The sequence below is a fragment of the Anopheles arabiensis genome, chromosome 2 (assembly GCF_016920715.1).
Source record: "Anopheles arabiensis isolate DONGOLA chromosome 2, AaraD3, whole genome shotgun sequence".
Taxonomy (NCBI): Eukaryota; Metazoa; Arthropoda; class Insecta; order Diptera; family Culicidae; genus Anopheles; species Anopheles arabiensis.
The window spans coordinates 23,056,074-23,077,336 of NC_053517.1; the positions used below are offsets into that span (position 1 = coordinate 23,056,074).

Genomic DNA, 21,263 nt, shown 5'->3' on the forward strand with positions numbered 1-21,263 from the left:
CGGAATTAATTCTGGAGCCGATTCCGGAATCTATTCTGGAGTCGATTCCGATTCCGGAGCCGATTCCGGCATCGATTTCGGAAACTAATTCTGGACTTACTATCCGGAATCGATTCTAGAAAACTGCGGAGCTAGCCGGAATCGATTCCGACAAATACTTCATTTTTCCCATCACTAGTCTGCAGCTCTTCTATGTAGTTGAAACTTAAAAAGGGATCGAGCAGGAGGCAAATAACCTTCGAACTAATGGTCTTTACATCATCTAGTGATCCTTCTAGCAAATCCAGTCCAGACGTCCCACCGATTATTCTTTAGCCCGAAGAAGCTGTTCACGTGAAGGTAGAATCTTTCCCGATGGGTGTAACTGACTCGATATTGTACTTTGAAGGTATCCGTACACGCATACGCCTCTGTAACAAGGACACTCACGCCTAATCTCACAAGACCCTCTTAGCCGCGATCTAGAGGAAGATGCTCGAAACAATTTTTTGACCCCATATATGTAGTAGGATCATATATGGAGGAACTGGAGCTATGCGAGCTATACGGAGATATCGCTGTCGTTGCAACGTGTCCTTTAAGACCGTCCACGCGAACAGAGGGGGCACAAAGTAGACCCAAATAAAGATGGCAGTCCAACGAGCGAGACCATGAGCGGTTTCGGACACTCCTGCAGCAGGCCGCAAAGACTGCGAAGCGGTTATTGCGCCGGATAAGTTCAGTAAGAGAGTAAGGCGCATTAAAGCCTATTAACAAGCCTTCACAGCCTTCTATGTGGAAAAGCTGGGCAATGGTGGGTCAGATGTGTCCATTCGGTCCATCCAAAGATTTATACCCATTTACTGCCGACCATTAGATGTGCAATTTAAAGTTCGTGGCATTAAAATCAATATTTTTCTGAACATTTCTGAAAAAAAAACAATTGATGTTCTATCGCCGGTTGTAGGTCTTGTAGTTCGGTCGGATTTGGTCTAAGGGATAGGCTATCCGAAACAAAGCGTGACCGTTTAGTACCTGTAATCTTAACTCGTTGGGCCGGTTTCGTGCTACAGTCGTCAACTCGTACGACTTAACAACATGCCCATCATATTCAAGTCCCGAATGGACCGTGCCCCCGTAGGCCTTGACTATGCTGCAAAAGTAACCAATACATAAGTCACTGAAAGCTAAGCCCACTAAGTGGTACAGAGGCAGGCCTTAACCGACAATGGATGTTGAGCCATAGAAAAAGAAGGAGAAAAAGAAGAAGAAGGATCTTAACTCGTACAGTCAATGTCGAAGGAGAATAAGTTGGAAATGCATGTATGTTCTCCATTACTGCTGTTGTTCTGAGGACGATACTTACTTACTTATCCGGCGCTACAACCGCTTTGCGGTCTTGGCCTGCCTCAGGAGTGTCCGAAACCGCTCACGGTCTCGCGCCTTCGTCTGCCAGTCCGTTATCCCGGCCTTAATGGCGGACGCCTCCACGCCATCTTGCCACCTCAATTTGGGCCTACCACGCCTCCTCTGTCCTTGTGGACGGCCTAAAAAGACTTTACGGGCTGGGTCGTCCGTTTCCATGCGTATAACACGGCCAGCCCACCGGAGCCTGGCGAGCTTTATACGCTGTACGACAGTGAGGTCGCCGTACATCTCGTATAGCTCGTCATTATAGCGGCTCCTCCATTGTCCTTCCACACATACGGGGCCAAGTATCCTTCTGAGCATCTTCCTCTCGAACGCGGCTAAGAGGGTTTCGTCAGATTTGGACAGTGTCCATGTCTCAGAGGCGTATGTGATTACTGGTACTATATAGGTACTATATAGTCCCAGCTTCGTCCGTCGCGACAGGTTCTTTGAGGTGAACTGCTTTTTCAGGCTGTAGAATGACCGGTTGGCAGCCAGCATCCTTGCGCGCAACTCAGCTTCCATGCTATTGTCGTTGCTGACCTTTGATCCCAGATAGGTGAATTGTGGGACGACTTCAAAAGTGCGTTCACCTATCTGCACGTCACGCCTACGTAGATTCTGATTATTTGTTGGCGGGCCCGCTGATGTTGCCACCATCAGTTTGGTCTTTGCCTCGTTTATCTGCAATCCGAGGTTCTCTGCCGCCTGCTCGATCCCTTGGTAGGCTTCTGCTACATAGGAGAGCCGCAGACCAATGATGTCTATATCATATCGATGTCTGAGGACGATATAAATAAAAAAATAGAAGAAATGAAAAGAGAGCGAATGAAAAACATGCCCGTAATGGATTCTTGCGATTACAGCTTTTATGTTAAATCATTTTTAATGAGCTTTCGCACAACCTTCTTACATTAGTTGCAACAATAAAAACAAGTTTTTTTGGGGGAAAATAAATCACAACAAAGGATAATGCATCAATCCCTGTTGACCCTTTGGCATTACACACATACGTTACACAATTCCGGTGGGTTTTACATACCTTCCCCACCCTTGCCACCGCCAACGCTATTTCTATCACCACGGATGTACGGCACGGTAAAACGCATCGCGTGGCAGGATAACGCATTGGTGGAAAGGATTTCGCACACGCTTTTCTGGGTTTTCCGCTCGAGCGATCAAAAATGTGTTTGTGTGTACCGCAGCGTGAAGCCCCGCCGTTTGATCAATCAATTGAATATGAGCATTCCGGGTGTGTACGGGGGGGAGGAACAGCCTGCACGAGCGCATCGTAATGTCTTCGTGTTGAACCGCCCACCAAGAGAGGGTTTGGGGGCAACAGGTTATTACTCAATCCCCAATAAACCCCCTTCACCAGAGGCTTCACTCTTCACTCTGTAACCGATGGGGAGAGGGATAGGAAGCTGTTGAAAGCTGGTCAAAGACAGGCAGGACGAAGAGGATTCAATAAAAGGGACGACACGGCGCTCCACAGGTTGTTGCTGCGTATGGATGCACTTGAAAGGCCGCCTTCGGATGATCACCATGGTAGAACCACCGTTGTCGTCGTCGTTGTCGTCGTCGCAGCCCGTGTGTTTTCTGTGGACGCAATTTTTCCGGTAATAAACGGTAACCACTCTGCCACCCCTCTGTGGGTGGTGAGCGGCGGTACAAGCAAGTACAAGAACAGCCGAGATATGCTGCCACCGACAGACCTACCGGGCGACCTAATGTCCTTTTCGCTTCTGCAGCGCGCACTGCAGCAACGTGCTTCACGTGGAGGCTTGGCGTGCGCGGTGGGCAGATGATGATGATGATGGTGATGGTGATGCTATTGGAAAACAGAGGAATACCTCTCTCGCTGTAGCAGCGACTGGGAACTGTTTCATCATAATAAAATGCCCCCGCCCGCTTCATCAGCCCGCTTCTACCAGGAACGTGTCGTCTGTCGTTATAATCGTTTGATGATTTTAATCGTAGCATAATGAAAATTTATCAAAGCGTTAACACAGCGGGTTACCTGTTGCTGGTCGTGGGTTTGCCCGCTCTTGTGTGTGTGTGTGTGAGTGTGTGTGGGTGGGTGGGTCTTCGGAGTGACTAAGGGCAAGGGGTCGGATGGGAATCTTTTCCGCACACAGCGTCGGTATGTGGGGTTCGTCCGAAGCGAACGGTTTTTTTCGCCCCCTCTTCGTTCTCTTGCCTCAACCGTAACCGGATAAACCAAATTAGTTCACTTCGTTGGGCGGCAGCAAAAGGACACGGGTATTCCTATTTGCGGGGGTTGACCGCACATATGTCACCCTTTCATCTGCCTGTCTCGTGTCGCGTGGCGAGGGTTTATTTTGGTCCCTTCCTATCCATTAGTTTTTCAATCTCGCCGAAGGCCTAGGCCCAGGATGCCGTACAGTTCGCTGTTCAATAGCACTGTCAGCCAGCTGCCAGAGAAAGCAAGTACAAAGGCAAAAAGGGACACTTTTTTATGCGATTTTTCTCTTTTCTCTTATGAATAGACAAACGTTTAGCGAAGCGCAAGCATTCTTGCGCAACGAAACGAACAGCGTAAAGTGCGTGCGTGCGTGCGTGCGTGCGTGCGTATGTTTTTGGAAGTAATTTAAAGTTTGTAGCTGATATTAAATTTAAAAGAGCAGCTCTATGAAGCAAAAGAAAATAGAATAATTTGAAATAGGAAATTATGTGTTCTGCTGTATGTGTTGTTTCGAATGTGTTTTTATCGGTAGATTGACCCGAAAGACACCAAATCTTACTGGAGTAGATGACTTTCAATGTATATATCTTATTCGTAAGCTAATTGTAACGATTTCGAATGTTTTTCTCAAAACCCTTAACCCATACCGTCCGCTTCTTACTGTGCCGGCAGGTGGCGGCACATTACGTTCCGAGAAACTTTTTCCCATACAGCTGGGCCTTCTTCTCGAACGCCAGCGACTTGATCGGCGTGTTGGGCATGTAGAACGGATTCATCAGATATTTGATGTACGTTTCATACATCTCGTTGAAGAAGTTCTTGATGCCTTCATCGTTCCGGTTGTCGTGCACCATCACGAACCGCAGATGGCTGGCCGTCACAAACCCGGACACGAACCATTGGTTAAACTTGTCGATCGATTTCAGGTACGTGTTGTTCGTTTTCCATTTGTGCTCGTCGATCAGATCGAGTGCGGCGTGCGCAATGAATTGGTTCAGATGACGATGGTCTTCTTTCTGCAGTGGGTGGAAAAAAGGGGCAAACACTTTAGAAAGGTGTAAAAATCGTACGACCGTCGGTACGACGGGTGGTTGCATTCGGCTTACCTTCGCTTCCTTATTCACCGTAACGAACTCGGTTTCGAATATGGGATTATCGTTGTGGCCAACGATGGCAAAGTAATAACTGCTGCTCATGTTAGCACTATTTTTAATCGCGAATGAGTATCTCCGTAGCCACGATGGCTTTTGGTGGATTTGTTATGATTAGACCGATTGGTTTGTTTACATTTTTGCGAACAAAAAACGGGCAGCAACCACCGCAGAACCGTATATCTTTTCGCAGCATAAAAGTAAGGACGTCTTCCCCGCACCAGTGTTCATGCAACTGGGAAAAGGTATAGCAGTATCGCCGTGCAAGTAATGAAAACGGTATTATAAACCCACTGCTTGACAGTCAGGGAAGCTTCTACTGCGTGAAATAATTTGGAATTTAACGATTTTTTTCGTAGATAAAATTTTACACGTAGAAAACAAAATCATAATGCATTTGATGAGTATAATTATTTTATACCTTTATTTCACTTAAAAATCTCTCTCACTCTACATCCTTTGCGATGCTTTCTTTTAAACCTAAAAAAGGATTAAATACAAATGCTAATAACGGCAATGGTGATTCATTCCTCTGCTTCATTCGTTTCGCTTTACAGATTCATGTTTTCTCCTTCAAACATCTGCATTAGCGTCTGTTTGAACTGTCCTGTAGCCGGAACGGAAGCATATTATCCTAGTGGTATAATTTTGATTTCTTCTCCTTTGTTTGTTTTTTTATCGGAACCCTGTATCGAACAGTCCTGTTACACAACAACTCTCTAAAACACGAGCATCCGAGGAGTAATAAAATTGCGCTTTTCAAAAATGGTTGGTAATTGTTCGGGGAGGGAGGGCAAACAATAAATCATTTAAATGTTATCACAAGACAAAAACGAAAGTATGTTAGTGGTATTTCGTTGTGGTATAGGTTACACACGCTACATTCACGCTTCGGTCGAGAGCCCAATGATAAGGCGGGGCGCAGGGAAACGTTGATAGCGGGGGCGATACAAATCTTACAATTTAGTTCGTACAATACTAGTTTCAAAATGGATAGCAGCGAGATATATGTAAACGTATTAATTTTAATGTAAAACAAAACATGGAGATACTTTTAAAGAGATTCCTTACGTTTTCATAATACATGGTAAACAGGGTTCGTTGTTTGCGGTGCGCGCGTAGGGCATTTGGGAAGAGATTAACGCTAAGCACTTGGGATAAAGTTTACTCATCTGGGCAATAGTTTCAATAAGCAGCTGCATTAATTTGCGCACAAACTCATAATTTGCACGACGCAAACAAGAAAAGGCCATAATGTGTTGCGGGGAGACATGCAGCGCGCAATTGAGCAATAACCTAACAGATGCGCCAAAACGTACGCATCACACCGGGCGCGTAAGACCTATTTTTAAATTAAACTTTGTTCAGGCCTTATTTTGCTGTTGAGTGTTTTGTAAGTGGTATTTAGGTTAAAGCACTTGTTAACTGGGTAAATATGGGCTGGTACGGAATGGACGAACACGCACACACATGCACACGCAAGCACGCTGTTCACTAAACGCACACACACGCACCGGCCAGCATTAAAAAAAGTATAATCGCCTTCTCCAGCGGGGAACGCAGTAGGCGTCATATCCGCACGCCTGCACATCTTTCTGCAGCAAAAACGTGCCATCCATCATCAGTCGAAAAATGCTAGGCCACCTATTTCATCACCTCTCTCTCTCTCTCTCACTACAATACTGCTCGTATAGGCTTATGGTTGCAATGCTTCGTTTTCTAATAAATGCTTGCATTGAATACGCTTTTCGCTTGGGGATGGGACACACTTTCATACACGCTAAACACACCCATACTCGTACCATATCGCACTGTCGCGGTTCTTCGGTTCCGGCTTCTTCTTGCTGTTGTTGCCGTTCGAGTCCTTTTTGTTGCTGTCCTCCATGCCGCAGAGCGAGTTCGTGCCGGCATTCGGTGCACCGGACGGATTGCCACTGACCTCGTTCAGCTGTTGCGGGCTGCCGGGCAGCAGGTTCGAAGTGGTTTCCGTTTTCAGCGTGGTGGTTGTGGTGGAAATTCGGTTCAGCAGCACGAACGTCGGTTCGGCCGGTGAGTTCGATTGGCTGGTAGTGGCTGCACCCGCACTCTGATCCGTACGCGGCGGAGGCGGCGGAGGGGGCGTGGAAACGGATGGTGGAGGAGATGGGTTCACGGCACCACCGCCGGTCGGTGTGCTAGAACCGGAGTTGACGATCTTGTCGTCCAGGTACACCGTGCGGCGAGTTCCGGCCGTGCCAAGATTCAGCGCGTCGGTAGCGGTATCAAACCTGGAAAGGAGTACAGTTAAAATCCGCTCGCCATCCATTCGCGTGCCAGCAGCTGCTCAACCTACCCCTGGAAGCTGTTTCTGTGGGCGGGATTCACCTCATCGCGGCGGGAAGCCTGCAGGCTGCTGCGAATTCCGCCACGCAGCAACGTGGCATTGAGCGCTTCGTTGTTTGGCTTTCGCTGGAGACTCTGGCGCAGCTGGGAGCCACGCTGCAGCAGGTTCGTGTCGGAGGCGACCGAGTTAGGCTCCTCGATACTGTTGTCCGATTCGTTGCCGCCCGACTCGGAACCCATGGAAAGACACTGGCTTTGGGTGAGGCGTTGTTCTTCCACCCACGAACGGCGGTTCTGGAATTTCCGGACAAATTGATGCATTAAATGCAATGTTGCGTGTTTCGATCAGCGCTGGAAGCATTCCGTACTTACCCTATTAGGAACACGATTCATTAGTTCCGATCCTGCCCGACGCATTTTCTTCACCAGATTCAAGCCGAACGGTTTCCTGCAAAAAAGGCGAGAAAGAGTTAATAACCTTTTACGGCTACAAAAGGACATCCACGGTGTTTACTTACTTTTTGGGCGAACAGCTATCCAGCTTCCGGTAGTGTTCCATTATCTTCTCCTCCAGCTTCTCTTTCTGGCGGTTCAAGTTGTTCAGCTTGTCGGTGAAACTCTTCTCCTCGTCATGGTAGTGCTGTTTGTCTTCCAGCGAATGCGCCAGCAGCTCCTGATACTGAGCGAGTATCTGCGACACGTGGTCCATCAGCGTGCGCCGATCAATGTCCAGGCTGGCGTTCATGTTAAGCAACATCTGGGCAAGCGGAAAGTAAACAAGAACCCCTCGTGTATCGTCTCGCTTCCCGTTCCTCTACCACACTCACACTTACCTCGCATCTTTGGTTTATTTTGGTGTACTCAATCTCCAGATTGTTGATCTGTTCCTTTTTGTTCGTCAGCTCCCCGGACAGCTCGGTGTTGCGCAGCTTCAGCCGGCTGTTCTCCGTCCGGAACGCGCGATACTGATCGTGGCAGTTTTTGTAGTCCTGCTTCAACCGCTCGCTCGTGGTGAACAGACACCGGAAGTCATCCTTCAGCTTCGAGTGTTCCGCGCGCAGATTGTTCAGATTCGTCAGCCCGTCCTTCATCGAGTGCAGTTCGGCCTGCAGCTCCTCGATCTTGCGCTCCAGGGCCACCGTGCGCTCGCGATGATCCCGGTTCTCCGTCTTCAGGTCGCGGATCGTGTTCTTCAGCAGTTCCTTCTCCCCGTTCAGCGCGTCGTAGTCACTGCTCAGCTGCTCGTGCAGGCACTGCAGCGCGACGTAATCGTGCTGCAGCGATTCGTACTGCTGCCGCTTCGCCTCCACCTGCTTCACCAGCATATCCTTCTCGACGGCCAGCTGCGAGTTGGCCAGCTGCAGCGCCACGTGCTGCGTGTTGAGTGACGCAATCTGCGAACCCAGCGTAGCCACCTTCACCTTCTGGCGCGCGTTTTCCTCCTGCAGCGAGTCCTGCGCAGCCAGCAGGGCGGTATGCTCCTGCCGCAGCTGCTCCAGCTTCTGCTCCAGCTCCGGGACGGCGTTCGTTGCCGCGCTGGAGTCGGCCGCCGCCGTTTCGTCGCAGTTGGAAAATTCGATGCTCTTCTCGACCGTGTAGATCTCCTGCCGGTGGCAGAGGACACAGATGTCGGCGGATTTGGTACCGCCACCGGCACCGGTCGAGCCCGCATCCCTCGAGCCCGCCACGTTCAGCACGATCTCGCGCACCGTCTTGAAGGATTCGGGATTTTTGCACAGCTTTTCGACAAACACCTCCACGTTCATCTCGTTCCGCTCCAGCTCGGTATCGTTCAGCCCGAGCCGCTCCAGGTTTTGCTTCACCTTCTTCGTCGCCATCGTGCCATCGTACAGATCCTTCTGCAGCGTAGCGATCGTGTCGGTGTGCATCTTCTGCTGCGACAGCAGCTCCTGGTTTTCCTTCTCCAGCTCCTGCAGCTTCACTAGCACGCTCGAACCTTCGTCGACCTGTTTCGCCAGCTGCTCGATTTCCTTTTCCTTCGTCTCGAGCTCGCCCCCGACCCGGTCCAGATCGTGCTCACACTTTTCCAGCACCTCCTTGTACTTGACCAGCTCCTTGGCGAGGTTCACGTTTTCCCGCTCGACGGTCGAGCACTTGCCCCGCACGTCGTACAGCTCCTTGCGCACGTCCTCGAGCTCCTTCAGCCGCTCGTTCAGCTGCACGCTCTCCTTGCTCTTGGTGTCGATCGAACGCTCCAGATCGATCGTGCGGCGCTGGATGCTCTCGAACAGGTTCTGCACCCGCTGCTTGTCCTTGGTGAGCGATTCGATCTGCTTTTCCAGATCGATCTGCCGTATGCGGTCGAGCTCGCGATCGTGCGTCTGCCGGTCGATCATCTGCTGCTTCGAATCGATCGCGTCCTGCAGTTTCTTGTTCTCTTCCAGCGCGTTCTTGAACACGTTCTCAAGCTCGCTGTTTTGCTGCACCAGTCGGTTGCAATTTTCCTGCGTCTGCTCTAGCCGCAGCGATAGCTTCTTCTTGTCCTTCTCGAGCTCCAGAATCTTGTTCGAGTTTTCGTGGAAGGAGGACTCCTTCAGGCTATCGAGGGCGGCGAGCAGTCGTCGATTCTCGAGCTCCAGCTTCAGTGCGCGGGTCTGGAAAAGGGAGGGAAAAACATAAAATAGATTGCATTGACATGCATGGATGCAAATCCTGCTCACTTGTGCGTTCGTCGTCAGCTGCTCCGACAAACTGTTGTCGTTCGATGGCAGGTCGTCCGTATCCGTGTCGGATTGTGCCTGGTTCGCGACGTTCGCATCCGGACCCGCCATCAAATTCTTCGTCGCCAGCTGCAGCTGTACGTTCTCTTCCAACAGTTCCTGCAGCTTGCTCTTGTCCACGTCCCGCTCGAGCGTCATATCGTTCATCATCTGCTTGAATTTGATAATTTCCGCCTCGAGCGTCATCACCTGATCGCTGCGCTTGCGGGACCGCGCTAGCTGTTCTTCCAACATTTCCCTACAAAAAAAAAAACGCATTACAATGCATTAGAAATGGGGAAAAACACCTCCCCCCGTTGGCACTTACTTCGTCTCCAGCAGCATCCTATTGTCCTCGCGCAGTTCCTCGACCCGCGTCTTGTAAAACTCGGCATCGGACAGCTTCTCGCGCAGCTTTTGTACCTCCACCTCCAGCCGATCGGCCCGCTCGGACCGCTCCCGCAGCACGTCCACCTCGTCCCGGTAGGCGGCCGCCCGGCGCGACTCCGAGTACCAGTCCTGGCTTTCCGTGCGCAGCTTCTCGTACTGGTTGCACTTGTGGTCCAGCTCTTCCTTCACCTCCATCAGCAGCTCCGACTTTTCCTCCAGCTCCTGGCGCAGCTTCCGCAGCTTCGACTTGTAGTCGGCCAGCTCCACCGCCAGATGGTTGCTCTCGGACGTGGTGGACGGCGTGTTGGCCGTGCTGGTCGACGCGGACGACAATGCGGCATTGTGCAGGCTGCCCTTCGAGCTGGAACTGTTGACCAGCGCCTGCTGCTCGCTGTCCGTAATGAAGGACGACATCCACTTGCCATGGTACTGGTCGCGCTCCTTCGCCAGCCGCACCAGGTGCTTGCACATCAGCTCGGGCGCCAGCTGGTCGAGCGCTTCCTGCGTCAGCACGAGCGTCTGGCTGTCCGTCACCTGCTTGATTACCTCCACGATCGCGTGCTGCGTGTTCACGTCCAGCTCCTTGATGCGCGCAATGAATATTTCCTTGTTCGGGCACTGGACGGCCGCCCCGAGCAGCAGCGTGATGAGCAGCTTCATCTGCTCGAGGCCGGCCCGCGACTCCGGCGAATGGCCGAGCACGGAACAGTCCGGCAGGGTGAGGATCGTTTGCCCGAGCTCCTCATCGTACAGATTGCGCAGGTTCTTCACGATCGCGTCGAAGTTGCGCGTGCGGGCGGCGGCCAGCGAGGTCAGCACTTCCGCCGTGCCGCGTATCTTGGCCGGATGATGCTGCGGCTCGGGGTCGATCTGCAGGTACACGGTGTGCAGTATGGTGCCATCGAGCAGTGACACGTATCCGGCGATTATTTCATGCCGCGGTAAACACGATTCAATCTGCGTTGGCGAGAGAGAAAGAGAGAGAGAGGGAGCAGAAAAAAACGCTTAATGAATGATAACTGAAAACAAACAGACGAACGCACACGCCGTCACGCACTTTTTGTATTTCTTTCTTTTGGGACGATCTTTTAAGAGCTTCGATTTGGAGCTGTTGCGAAATGCGAATTCGAATTTTTAATTATTTTTCTCTCTCTTTCTCTTTGGTGTTAGTGGGGGAGGGGTTGGGGGGGAGGCCGTCGACCTAGAAGCGCGACAAACCACAAAATGTATTTGTGCCGACGTCCGCGTGTTTTATCTGGCGTTTTGGGCCTCTCCAAGCTTCTTTTCCTCTTGGGCGACGACCTTTCCAATTTCGGGCACAAGTGCACCCCGCATTCGTTAGGCATAAAGGGTCAAATACCATCGACTGCCAAGCGCAGCTGAGGAGTAGAGGAGGACGAAGAGGAGAAGGAGGAGGAGGTGTACCCATCTCGGGACCGTTCACCACAAAACCGAAACCTCTTCTTCTCCCTGCCTTCCCTTTCCCACCAACCAACAAGCAAAGCTGTTATGTTGCTGCTGCTGTGAAGTGCTTTTAAACGGCAAGACATTGGCCAGCTGCCGTTTGGCTGGTACCGGGTGCGCGTAGAGAGGCTGGAGATTCGGTATTTGGTTGGTGTCGTTGTTTTTCTTCGATTTCTTGTTCGTTGCCTGCAGTCTTTCCTCTTTATTTATCGCGCTCGATTCCGCCGCTGGCCCGACTCTATTTTTAATGCGAGAAGAGCGTGCCCCGCCACACAAAAAACCCACGCAAACACGGCGAAAGAATTGCGAAAACGATTCTCATTCGAACGCGGCTCGTAAAAAAATGGAAGCAATAGAAGGGGGGACACATGGCAGTGTGTATTATGCATTCGCGCAGTAGGCACTGGAAGTATATCGGGAGAGGGGGTGGGGGGGTCACGTTCGCAGAGCAATTAATTGCATTCGGAAAGACGAATATGGATGGAAGCAATATTCCTTATACTCCGAACGTACAGAGTATGCAAAATAGCGATGTTTAATTTGTCTCACGTATTGTGGAGCGCATTCCAGAGCGAGTTCCGAAACGAAAGAAAAATAAAAGGGAAAAACTGGCCTATAACTCGCACCAGCACCAGATGGTGGAAGAAGGGTGGCGAGGGGATGGAATAAAGGGAGGAGGGGGGTTTGCAAAGCACTGTGGCTGGTTGTGTGCGGACGTTGTTGTTTTTTCACTCTTGCCTTTTCCATGCTCCCTTTCCCAGGCCCAATGCCTGGGTGGTGCTGGCTGCTTTACTTACCCACGAAACCAGCGCCCCGTTTACAAATTCTTCAATCTCACTGGACGACATTTTTCTTCACCGACGAAAACAGACGCACACACACACGTACACACACACTCACAAAAAACACGTAAAAGGAAAACACAAACGGGAAAACATTCAGCACGGGGACGGGTAGGCGGCGACAACAGTGCTGCTGCAGGCACCACAAATCTTTCCGTAGCCCTTCGCGCAACTACATGCAGCCAATGGCTTCGTCGATCGATCTTGCGAAGGTAAGTTGGAGAACCATTTTTTAGGTGCTGCTGCTGCTGCTGCCGTGGGGGTACCGATGATGCGCCGCGAGTCACACCCCAGCGGCCCTAGCGTACGGTAGCATGGTTTCCCCTTTGTGCCCGATACAAAAAACGATTCTGCACTTGTGTTTTGTTTTGTTTGTTTCGACACCTTTGCGACACGACGGCCCTGTTTTTCTTTTGCGTGAACGCACCACCGAGAAGCGCTTTTGTGTCTGCTGCTGCTGCTGCTGCTGCGTTTATGCGTCTCCACACACACCTTTCGCTTTCTGTGCGCAGAGGAAAACCTGTTCCCCGAGGTGCGACCAACTGTCAAACGGTGAAGTTTTGAGTTTGTGCGCGACGACGGGGAGCAAAGAGGAAGGGGAGGGGCTTTTGTGTTGTGACAACCAACTGTCACCTGGCTGGTGGTGGAGCGCGACGTTTCGGTGGAAAATAAAATAAAAAATCCCACCAAATCAAAATAAGCGAACAGGTGAGTAGAAGGAAAGGAAACGATGGTTTTCGGGAAGGAAAATGTTATTTTAATTGTGCGACATTTGTACAGTTGAAAGGTGTCTACCGTTGTGCGGGTATTGTAACGAGCGTTTGCCTTTGTTTTCAGCCGGCCGAGAGCGCCAGCGATAACGTGCGCAGTAAGTTGTTGATGTTGATTGAATAATCACGCGGAGAGATCACCACGGAAGCGATGAGCGAAAAACCGAAAGAACCAGCGCCCGGAGACGGCATCCGTTCTATGCGCATGACCAACGTTTTCCGGGCCATCAACTTTGAACTGTACGCAAAGCCCGTATGTATTGCATGATGGGAAGCAAATTGATGAAATGTTTCCCCTCCGGATCGTAGTTCTTACCATTCTGAGGTCCTTCTAATCTTGCCCTACTCTCCCTCTTTTTGCAGAATGTCGTCGTAATGGGAATAGGCGTTGTTTGTCTCGGCATCACATTCGGTTACATCGCCTACATGCGATCCAAGTACGAAGGGTTAGGCTACTACACGGCAGTGCAGGAAGACGGGAAGGAAGTGTTCGTAAAGCGGAAATCGAAATGGGAATAAACCCCCGGGCGTTCGGTTTTCTTGCAAACGTTTGCTTTATTTCATCCCAAAAGACATCACCCGTTTCCGAAACGTGTGCTTTGATGCTCTAACAAAGAGGGAGGGGGCAAGGGGGAGATGGAGAAAAGTATTATCAAAAATATTTCTTCACGTTCGATGTCGATTGTTCAATTTGCAGCAGGCAGACAGACGCGGTCGTCCCTTAGGTACCTGAAGGTTGGCTGGAGGTTGTGGTTTGTTGACAGCATGGTCAATGGAAAGAACTGTACAGAGGCTCAGGCCACCTTCAGTGCTTCCAGCTCCTTGATGAGCTCGGCTTCCGAGTTCATCTTGATGATTTGCGTCTGCACAAGCGTTTCGCCCCGTTCGTGCTTCTCTTTCAGCACCTTGATGTCCTTCAGCTTCTTTTGAATTGTTTTGATCTTTTTGTCCTTTGCCGGATCGCCCGTGGGCGATACCTTCTGCAAGCTGCTATTACTGCTGGTGGTGGTGGTGGTGGTGTCGCTCTGCTTCGCCTGGGTAGCGTTGCCATTCGCCAGATCACCATTGTCGGTGGGTAGGTTTTTGGCGGCATTCTTCTTTGCCGGTTGCTTCTTCGGCTCGGGCGGCGAAGTGGACTCACCGCCAGCAGCAGGGGTGGCAGTGGACGCTTTGGCCGCAGCTGCCGCCGCCTTCTTGCTCTTCTTGCTGTTCTTAATCTGCACCGAAGAGCGGTAGCCGGGCGGCAGCCCCGGAATCGGTGGTCGAAGGTCGACGGTTTCCCCGCTCGCCGAGACGGTCACGCTGTTCCGTGCGCCGGGTGGAATGTACTTCTGCTTGCTGGCCACCGGCGTGGCGGACACGATGCCTGCCACCTTCTCGTCGGAGATGGCCGGCTGCTTGAACGTGCCCGCCGGGTACTTCTGCCAGATCACCTCCAGCAGCTCACCGGCCCAGCTGTACTCGCCGAGCAGGGCGCCGGAATAGTGCCAAACCTTGAACCCGTTCGACATGCGCAGCCGCGGTGCGGTCGTGGCCGTCAGGAACGTGTCGCCGGCCGGGTTCCACTCCAGCAGCGTCGTGTCGGGCGCCTTGAAGTTGGCCAGCTTCTTGCGCCGCACCAGGTCCCAGGTTTCGATGTAGCCGGGCAGATTGCCGAACCCGCCGAACACGACCAGATTGCCAAAGTCGTTGAAGAAGACCGAGTTCCGGTTGTCCGGCTCGAAATCGTACACCGCGTCGCACTTCAGATTGAACAGTGTGGCCCGGGCGGGCATGAAGCCGTACACCACGCAGAACTCCGTCGACTTCGGGCTCCACGCCACGTCGTGGATGGGCCCTTCCGCCTTGAGCTGGATGCCGCACGAGTCGCCCTTGGGCGTCATGTAGTGCAGCGCCTGCTTGCCGTAGTAGGACACGCCGGTCGTGTCGACGTCCGTGCTGGTCATCAGGATCAGCCCGGTGCCCTTCCGGTTCCACATCATGTCCACCTTATCCGCCTGGAAGAAGCTCTTGGACGCGACCGGCTGGTTCAGCTCCAGGTTCGGATACTTGAACAGGCGGCACATCGACGGTGCACCCTTCGTGCCCGGCATGTACACGCCGATGTGCGGTGGCGAGGGTCCGGGGGCCACCGAGAGTCCCCCGTTCCGGAGGCCGCCGAAGCGCTTCACCACCTGCCCGAAGCCGGACCCGGTCGGGCCATGATCGTAGAACAGTGCCTCTCCGCCGACCAACAGAGCGGCAATGCTTTCGTCGCAGCTCCAATGCATCTGCCAGTCCTGGTGACGCTTCTGGATGATGGAGTACACCTCCTCGCCCGTCGCCGCACGGTAGATGAACAGGTTCGGCTTCTCCTTCGGCGTTTCGTGCGGATTCTCGGTGTACACCTCCCACGTCATGAGGAAGCTGCCGAGCGGCGAGAACCGCAGATGGCACGCCTTCGGACGGGGTAGGGACGCGATCGGCTTCCAGCCCGCCGCCGTCACCTGGCACAGCTGCACCGTCGACCCATTGGCCCAGGCCAGAAATCGTCCGTCGGGGCTATAAACAATAGCGCGGCAAGATTTACTCTGGTCGGGAGTAAACCTCGGGTCCGGAAGAAATGTGAGCTGCTGTTTCTGTTGTTCGGTCTTCCACACTTCCACTCCTTTCGCGGATCGCACTGCCTCCCGGGCAAAGAGGGGACGTGAAAGAGCGAGAGAGAGAGAGAGAGAGAGGAGAGGGAAAGAAAGCGATAGAGAAACAAAATTGTAGGTTATAGCAAGGTCAGCCGAAATCTCCGAAAATGGGGGGACACCGTCCAGCGGCACTCAAACAATTCTCGGCAAACATTCACGATCATCAGTCACGATCGCCACGCTATGGGAGGATCGCGTTCGTGACGTCAACGAGGGTGCAAGCCGTGCGCCTTGCATGTTTTCGAGAGGTGTGCTCCCGGCAAAACGTGGTTGTACGGTAATTTAGGCCACGGGGACATAATTCCCCATGCACAGCTTGTTCGGACAGGGTTTAGGAATGGTCGAAATCATGCCAGCCTAGTTCCGGGTTACTACTTACACGCTACTGTAGGAGTATTTCCGCTCGCCATTGTTCACGTAGCCCTTTGGTGACGATTTCGATTTTTCGACTGAAGTTTCCTCCTCTTCTTCTTCTTCTTCTTCTTGCATGTATTGCCCTTTCAACTGAGGGAATGACACACCATTTCTTGCAAACGGCTATGGGAAGCAAATCATCAATGAGAACAGATAGCTGTAGTAGAATCGTCATGATTTGTGATAAGGAAAGATAATTTTTAACATATTCCATGTAATTTCAATAGGGATTTTTTCGCAAAACGAGTTTTGTTTTGCCAAACCGTCCGCTTGAGTGACAGCCTGCAAGGCAAGGCCAAGGAAGTTATAAGAGTCCAGGTGATGCAATATCCTTCTGACAGCTAGCCAATGGAGAACCCGTGTGTCACTTTTCGCATGATTTAATTAGCAATTATTGAAACTACGTTCACTTTTCATTTAACTTAAATTAGATAATCTTTATAACATGATTTTTCTCATCCTCATTAATCGTTTGTTTTGTTAAATATGTCAAAAATTCCAAAAAATGTTTTATACGGGTTTGAAGATGTATGGGATTTGACATAGCCACTCTTGCTTGATTGTCAAATTGCTCTGTATTCATCCACCTGGTCTTTTATAACATCTTGGGCAAGGCGAGCTTTTCGACGGCCATCCTCCTCGCTCAAAACGTCGAAAACCCTCACAAGTACTTAAAAAACGTCGCCAGCGAGGGAAAATCGCACCGATTTGGAGGCGCTGGCGACGGTTTTTGGCCTGCGGGACCCTTCAAACGCGACGTTCCACATTCCGCTCCGTTCCGCGTTTGTTGATTTCAGGATTGGCGGTCGTTCACGATTACACACTCGCGCAAAGTGATTTTTCTTGTTTCGATAATTTGCTTCGATGAACAGTCAACAAGAAGTTCTGGCTAGGCCGAAGTTTGCACCATCACAACCCAGCGACGCGTCGGTGAGGACGGGGCGATGAGATTGTGTGTTCTTAAAATAACCCGAAACACGCTGCGTGAAATCAAGTCCGGCAAAGAAGAAACCATCAACAGTGTGCAGAACAACGTGCTAACGGCACGTTCTTCAGGGCGAATCTTTCCTCCAACTTGAGCGCAGATTTAAGGTATGGTAATGGATAGCATCAATCAGAGCGCGCCTTTGGCCTCAATTCGGGTCCGGTGAGCTGCTTCAACCTCCATCATGCTCATCATCATCATCATCACGTGTTGCGCCTTCGCTAACGTCGATATCATATTTTCAGCAAACACGCAGTATGGTCGACTCGCCGCATCACGTCCACTTTGACCAAGCGGTGATAAACGACGGGCTGCACGATAACAGCATTATCTATCAAGTCGCCCCCGACGGAACGTCCCTGACCGTCCACCTGGGATTTCTGCAGATAAATCACCGCTACCGCATCGAGCTGAATGTGCCGGCGCAAGCAATAAAGGATGCAGGCTTTACTGCCGACGGCATCAGCGCCTTCGTTGCGCAGGATGTCGCAGTGCCGAACGTGCACTGCCGGCTGCTGGATTTTCCCTCCCGCACGGTTGAGGTAAAGGGCGTGGAGCACTTTGCCGTGACGATCGAGTTTTTCGCCCACAAGGAGAAGCTGCTGAAGGAATGTTTGCATTTGTGTGGCAAGGAAGAGGCCGGCCGGCGGCTGGAACTGATTCTGGTGGCGCGTGTGCTCGGAAAGGGCAAGGGGACGCCGATGCTGCGGAACGGGATTCATTGCATCGGCGTGGACAAGAACGACGACGAATCGGAAATGTCCGATTGGCAGGGTTTTGCTAAAGAAAAGTAAACAGCAGACCCATTTGCTATGTCTGCATTGTGTATTTTTACCGCCTATTGATAGCGTAATAAATTTCCCAAAACTCTTTTGAAAAAAAAAATTGACCACCTTCAATCTAGGGCATTTTTTTATTGGGTCGAATAAGAAGCGCCTGTTGATTGGTACGGAAAATCGTGCTGTGCGAAAAAGTGGTCTGCCAGCAGCGAGAAGAAAAGAACAAAAAATGGGGGCTTGACCTTGTTTATTTACGGTCCGCCCGATTTGTTTACAAAACGACACTCACGGCAGCGCCCGAATAACCGAGTGTGGCTGTGTTAGGCGGCGCTCTGGCATCAATCGAACACGACATTCGACTCGTACAAACCCATATAATCTTCAAAATCTATTGTAACATGAAATATACAGGTTTGAAACGTATATGACTATTACGTGTACATAATGCATGTATTTGCACTGTATGTGTTTTGACATGGACGTTTGTTTACATTTGGAGCATCATGACAGGTCTATAAGACATCGAACAGGTGACAGAGCGTCTTGATGACGATTGATGCCAGAGCGCTGCCTTATCTAGACTTGTGAGTTCCTTCCTCGATTATCCGGCCTACGGTCCCGGCAAACAATGCGAGGGTTGGTGAGGTACCTCTCGCTCTAATTTCTCTAGTCTAGTCTAGTTGCCTCGCTTCCTCCTATAGCGATTCTGTCGAGCTGAGCTTTCACGTCCCTCACCACCGATCTCCTTCCTACCCCTCGCCTAAGATCGTCTGACGTCTCGCCTGACACCTTTCGTTGTGTTGGTGCACGGCGGCTGCTGTCACTGTAGAAGTTCGGTTGTGTGTGTAAAAAAACGTAAACAGTGTTGTTTGCTGATCAATTTTGGTAAGTTTTTTAATAATTAAGTTCTTAATTTTACGTAAGTAAGTGTAATTTTAGCAAAAGTAAGTAGTTGAAGTCCTCCCCAATGCGTGCTGGCTCCGTCGGAAGCGTTACGTGCATGTACCGGCGTAGGAAAGTGGTGTGGTGAACAACACAGCACAAGACAGCGGGTAAGTGTTATCCAGCGATTATCATGATAAAGAAACACTTTTTGAACAGACTATGGCCTCTTTTTTATTTGCAGATATAATGCAGAAACGATATGGGCCTGCCGCAGGTGTTTGCGACTGTACGTTGCGTTGTATATGATTCGGTAAGTTGTAAGTGGGCTACGAAAGAAGAAGAAGATTGTTTGGTGAAGCTAGGGATTAGGATGCTAATCGTGGTGTTTATTCCTTTTTTGCAGCCAATTTTCCTCTATCCTGGAACGTGGGCTTACGAGGAACCATTTAAGAACATCCTCCGGAAGCTGTACGGCGACGAGTCGGGCTCTACCAGCACAACACGCTAGAGACCCAGCCGGCACCGGGTGCTCCGATTGCGCGGTCAGACGGTGTCGAGCGCGCTCGTTCACAATGTTCGGGGCAGGAATTCAACCCTTGGGATCTGCATTATCCGCTGCCCCACAATAGCTGCAGCAGCAACAGGACCGAACCGACCGCTCTACTGATTGCGGTCAAATTTCGTGGCAGGAGAAAAAACCCCACAAGTGAGTTCCTTCTAGATGCACTATCGCTACATCTAGATCTGTTGTTTTATCTTCCCTCTAAAGCAAATGTTTTATATTCCCTCAGGTGTATCGATTTCATCGACGGCCGCTCGCTGGCAGCACCAACATGCCACCGAATAACCCCGGAAAGGCGACAAACACTCATCGCGGCAAATTGGTAACATTAACCCACTTCCGCACATCTATACGACATCACGTTAATAGTGTTATTGTGATGATGTTAACGAGTTAAGATTAGACTTAAGTACGCTTTAAGGCATACATCGATATGCCTAATTTTAAGTTAAGTGTTTTGACATGCGCGTGTGTGTGAAGGGTCGAGATAAGCGCTAAGCAAACTAAGCGGCCGCGTAGGGCCCCGTGGTCTTGAGGGGCCCCAAAAATGGAACCCACCCCTCGCTCGCTAGTAAAATTTACATTTGTGCTTGTAAACCTACATTTATGAGACTGCCTCCACTCGTATGTGCGGGTTTTATACAACATTTAAGATAAATAAATCTAGTTTATATTCTCATAAATCACTACGCATTTTTAAAGGGGGAATAAACATGATGACATATAGTTAGTTTGTTAGAAGGTTTCTATGCACGTTCACTAGAGGATTTTGTCTGGATATTTACGGACTGCATTTCGATTGCGCATGTCGCTTTGCCTCGTCTTGCGTTTTACAAACCCCAACAGCAAGGATGCGGCTAGTCTATCATTGGATTAACTTGGTGGATCTGGTAGCTTGTAGCGCACCATACTCGCCTGTCCGCGATGGGTAGGCCATGTCATACCCCTGGTACTGAACGATCCAGCCCATAGTCAAAACGGTGTGTCACAGAATGTGTAACAGATGGTAGAAAATGGGTACCTGCGGGTGAGAGAGTCCGTTTCTAACGTTTTATTGTCAGTTGGTGACACGTTCAAAAGGATGTGCGCAGATCACGGCCCGATCCTGAGGGCTCATCGTTGAAAAAGCCGCTGTCAGCGTGTGATGTCCTCAATGAGGGTCTTGACATGGAACCGAGAGCGGCTGTTCTCTCCCCCTCCCCTTCCCGCGTGTGTTTTTGGACGTGGCTTTCTTTTTCTTCTTCCTTATGTATGTGGCTTTATAATCATGTGTTAAAGAAATAAACCAAAGCGCTGTTGAACGACGTTTATGTGTTGTTTTGTCGCACATTTTGTATTAATACATAAAGGATGATAATATCAGGCCCGTCATTGGTTCAAGCCTCATATAGACCGTCCCCTCGTAGTAAGGACTGGCCAGCCGGGTGTGTGGTACTAAAAAAAGACGCTAAAGCTTGCATTGGCGGGCATGACCAGATAGATGGATACGGCAAATAGAAGAAGAAGAAACAGGAAGATGGAAAGCAGCAGTCTGTAGAAGCTTCGGTTGAGACCTTTGCTGTTAAAGAAGAAGGAAATGTCGTTGCATGTGGATGGAATGATGAGATTGTGGGTGGTTCGGGTGATGAATGGTTGGGAGCGGAGATGAATGAATTGGCGCCCCCCCGAAGCCAGTTTACCTCTTTCCATGCGTTGTATGAGGAATC

General features: G+C 50.7%; 5 protein-coding genes and 1 long non-coding RNA gene across 7 annotated transcripts; 3 read left to right on the forward strand and 3 right to left on the reverse strand.

Moving 5' to 3' along the window:
- Window positions 1-4,150: 4,150 nt before the first annotated feature.
- On the reverse strand, window positions 4,151-4,889 carry LOC120893747 (probable trafficking protein particle complex subunit 2). The gene is made up of 2 exons (XM_040295820.1): window positions 4,702-4,889; window positions 4,151-4,611 (listed from the first exon to the last, which is right to left on the reverse strand). The coding sequence occupies exons 1-2, from the start codon at window positions 4,789-4,791 to the stop codon at window positions 4,279-4,281; spliced, it is 423 nt and encodes a 140-aa protein (XP_040151754.1). The 5' UTR covers window positions 4,792-4,889; the 3' UTR covers window positions 4,151-4,278.
- A 253-nt stretch (window positions 4,890-5,142) lies between these two features.
- On the reverse strand, window positions 5,143-13,008 carry LOC120902377 (girdin). The gene is made up of 8 exons (XM_040311088.1): window positions 12,440-13,008; window positions 10,117-11,135; window positions 9,750-10,047; window positions 7,902-9,683; window positions 7,587-7,825; window positions 7,441-7,516; window positions 7,079-7,362; window positions 5,143-7,013 (listed from the first exon to the last, which is right to left on the reverse strand). Exons 1-8 carry the CDS (start codon window positions 12,488-12,490, stop codon window positions 6,527-6,529), a joined length of 4,236 nt encoding a protein of 1,411 aa, XP_040167022.1. The 5' UTR covers window positions 12,491-13,008; the 3' UTR covers window positions 5,143-6,526.
- Window positions 13,009-13,062: 54 nt separating this feature from the next.
- Window positions 13,063-13,801, forward strand: LOC120902396 (small integral membrane protein 8). Of its 2 annotated transcripts, none has more exons than XM_040311111.1 (3): window positions 13,063-13,192; window positions 13,322-13,507; window positions 13,618-13,801. In XM_040311111.1, the coding sequence occupies exons 2-3, from the start codon at window positions 13,406-13,408 to the stop codon at window positions 13,771-13,773; spliced, it is 258 nt and encodes an 85-aa protein (XP_040167045.1). In that variant the 5' UTR covers window positions 13,063-13,192; window positions 13,322-13,405; the 3' UTR covers window positions 13,774-13,801. The 2 variants fall into 2 exon arrangements, with proteins under 2 accessions (XP_040167045.1, XP_040167054.1); XM_040311120.1 differs by having other exon boundaries at window positions 13,073-13,192; window positions 13,272-13,507.
- On the reverse strand, window positions 13,785-16,430 carry LOC120902386 (eukaryotic translation initiation factor 2A). Its single transcript, XM_040311100.1, has 2 exons — window positions 16,312-16,430; window positions 13,785-15,916 (listed from the first exon to the last, which is right to left on the reverse strand). Exons 1-2 carry the CDS (start codon window positions 16,340-16,342, stop codon window positions 14,049-14,051), a joined length of 1,899 nt encoding a protein of 632 aa, XP_040167034.1. The 5' UTR covers window positions 16,343-16,430; the 3' UTR covers window positions 13,785-14,048.
- A 554-nt stretch (window positions 16,431-16,984) lies between these two features.
- Window positions 16,985-18,216, forward strand: LOC120897304 (UPF0687 protein C20orf27 homolog). Its single transcript, XM_040302076.1, has 2 exons — window positions 16,985-17,438; window positions 17,577-18,216. The coding sequence occupies exon 2, from the start codon at window positions 17,589-17,591 to the stop codon at window positions 18,123-18,125; it is 537 nt and encodes a 178-aa protein (XP_040158010.1). The 5' UTR covers window positions 16,985-17,438; window positions 17,577-17,588; the 3' UTR covers window positions 18,126-18,216.
- A 517-nt stretch (window positions 18,217-18,733) lies between these two features.
- LOC120894564 lies at window positions 18,734-20,243 on the forward strand. Its single transcript, XR_005738207.1, has 4 exons — window positions 18,734-19,162; window positions 19,237-19,305; window positions 19,399-19,701; window positions 19,787-20,243. It is a non-coding gene; the product is annotated as an uncharacterized LOC120894564 (long non-coding RNA).
- The last annotated feature ends 1,020 nt before the right edge of the window (window positions 20,244-21,263 follow it).

Coding starts and splice junctions, on each gene's coding strand:
- LOC120902396 (XM_040311111.1), top strand. CDS start 13,406: ATGAGCGAAAAACCGAAAGAACCAGCGCCCGGAGACGGCATCCGTTCT. Junction 13,508..13,617: donor TTGAACTGTACGCAAAGCCC/GTATGTATTGCA, acceptor CTCTTTTTGCAG/AATGTCGTCGTAATGGGAAT.
- LOC120902377 (XM_040311088.1), bottom strand. CDS start 12,490: ATGTCGTCCAGTGAGATTGAAGAATTTGTAAACGGGGCGCTGGTTTCG. Junction 9,684..9,749: donor AGCTGACGACGAACGCACAA/GTGAGCAGGATT, acceptor TCCCTTTTCCAG/ACCCGCGCACTGAAGCTGGA. Junction 7,014..7,078: donor CACAGAAACAGCTTCCAGGG/GTAGGTTGAGCA, acceptor ACTCCTTTCCAG/GTTTGATACCGCTACCGACG.
- LOC120897304 (XM_040302076.1), top strand. CDS start 17,589: ATGGTCGACTCGCCGCATCACGTCCACTTTGACCAAGCGGTGATAAAC.
- LOC120893747 (XM_040295820.1), bottom strand. CDS start 4,791: ATGAGCAGCAGTTATTACTTTGCCATCGTTGGCCACAACGATAATCCC. Junction 4,612..4,701: donor CGGTGAATAAGGAAGCGAAG/GTAAGCCGAATG, acceptor CACCCACTGCAG/AAAGAAGACCATCGTCATCT.
- LOC120902386 (XM_040311100.1), bottom strand. CDS start 16,342: ATGGCGAGCGGAAATACTCCTACAGTAGCGT. Junction 15,917..16,311: donor AAATACTCCTACAGTAGCGT/GTAAGTAGTAAC, acceptor CCCGGGAGGCAG/TGCGATCCGCGAAAGGAGTG.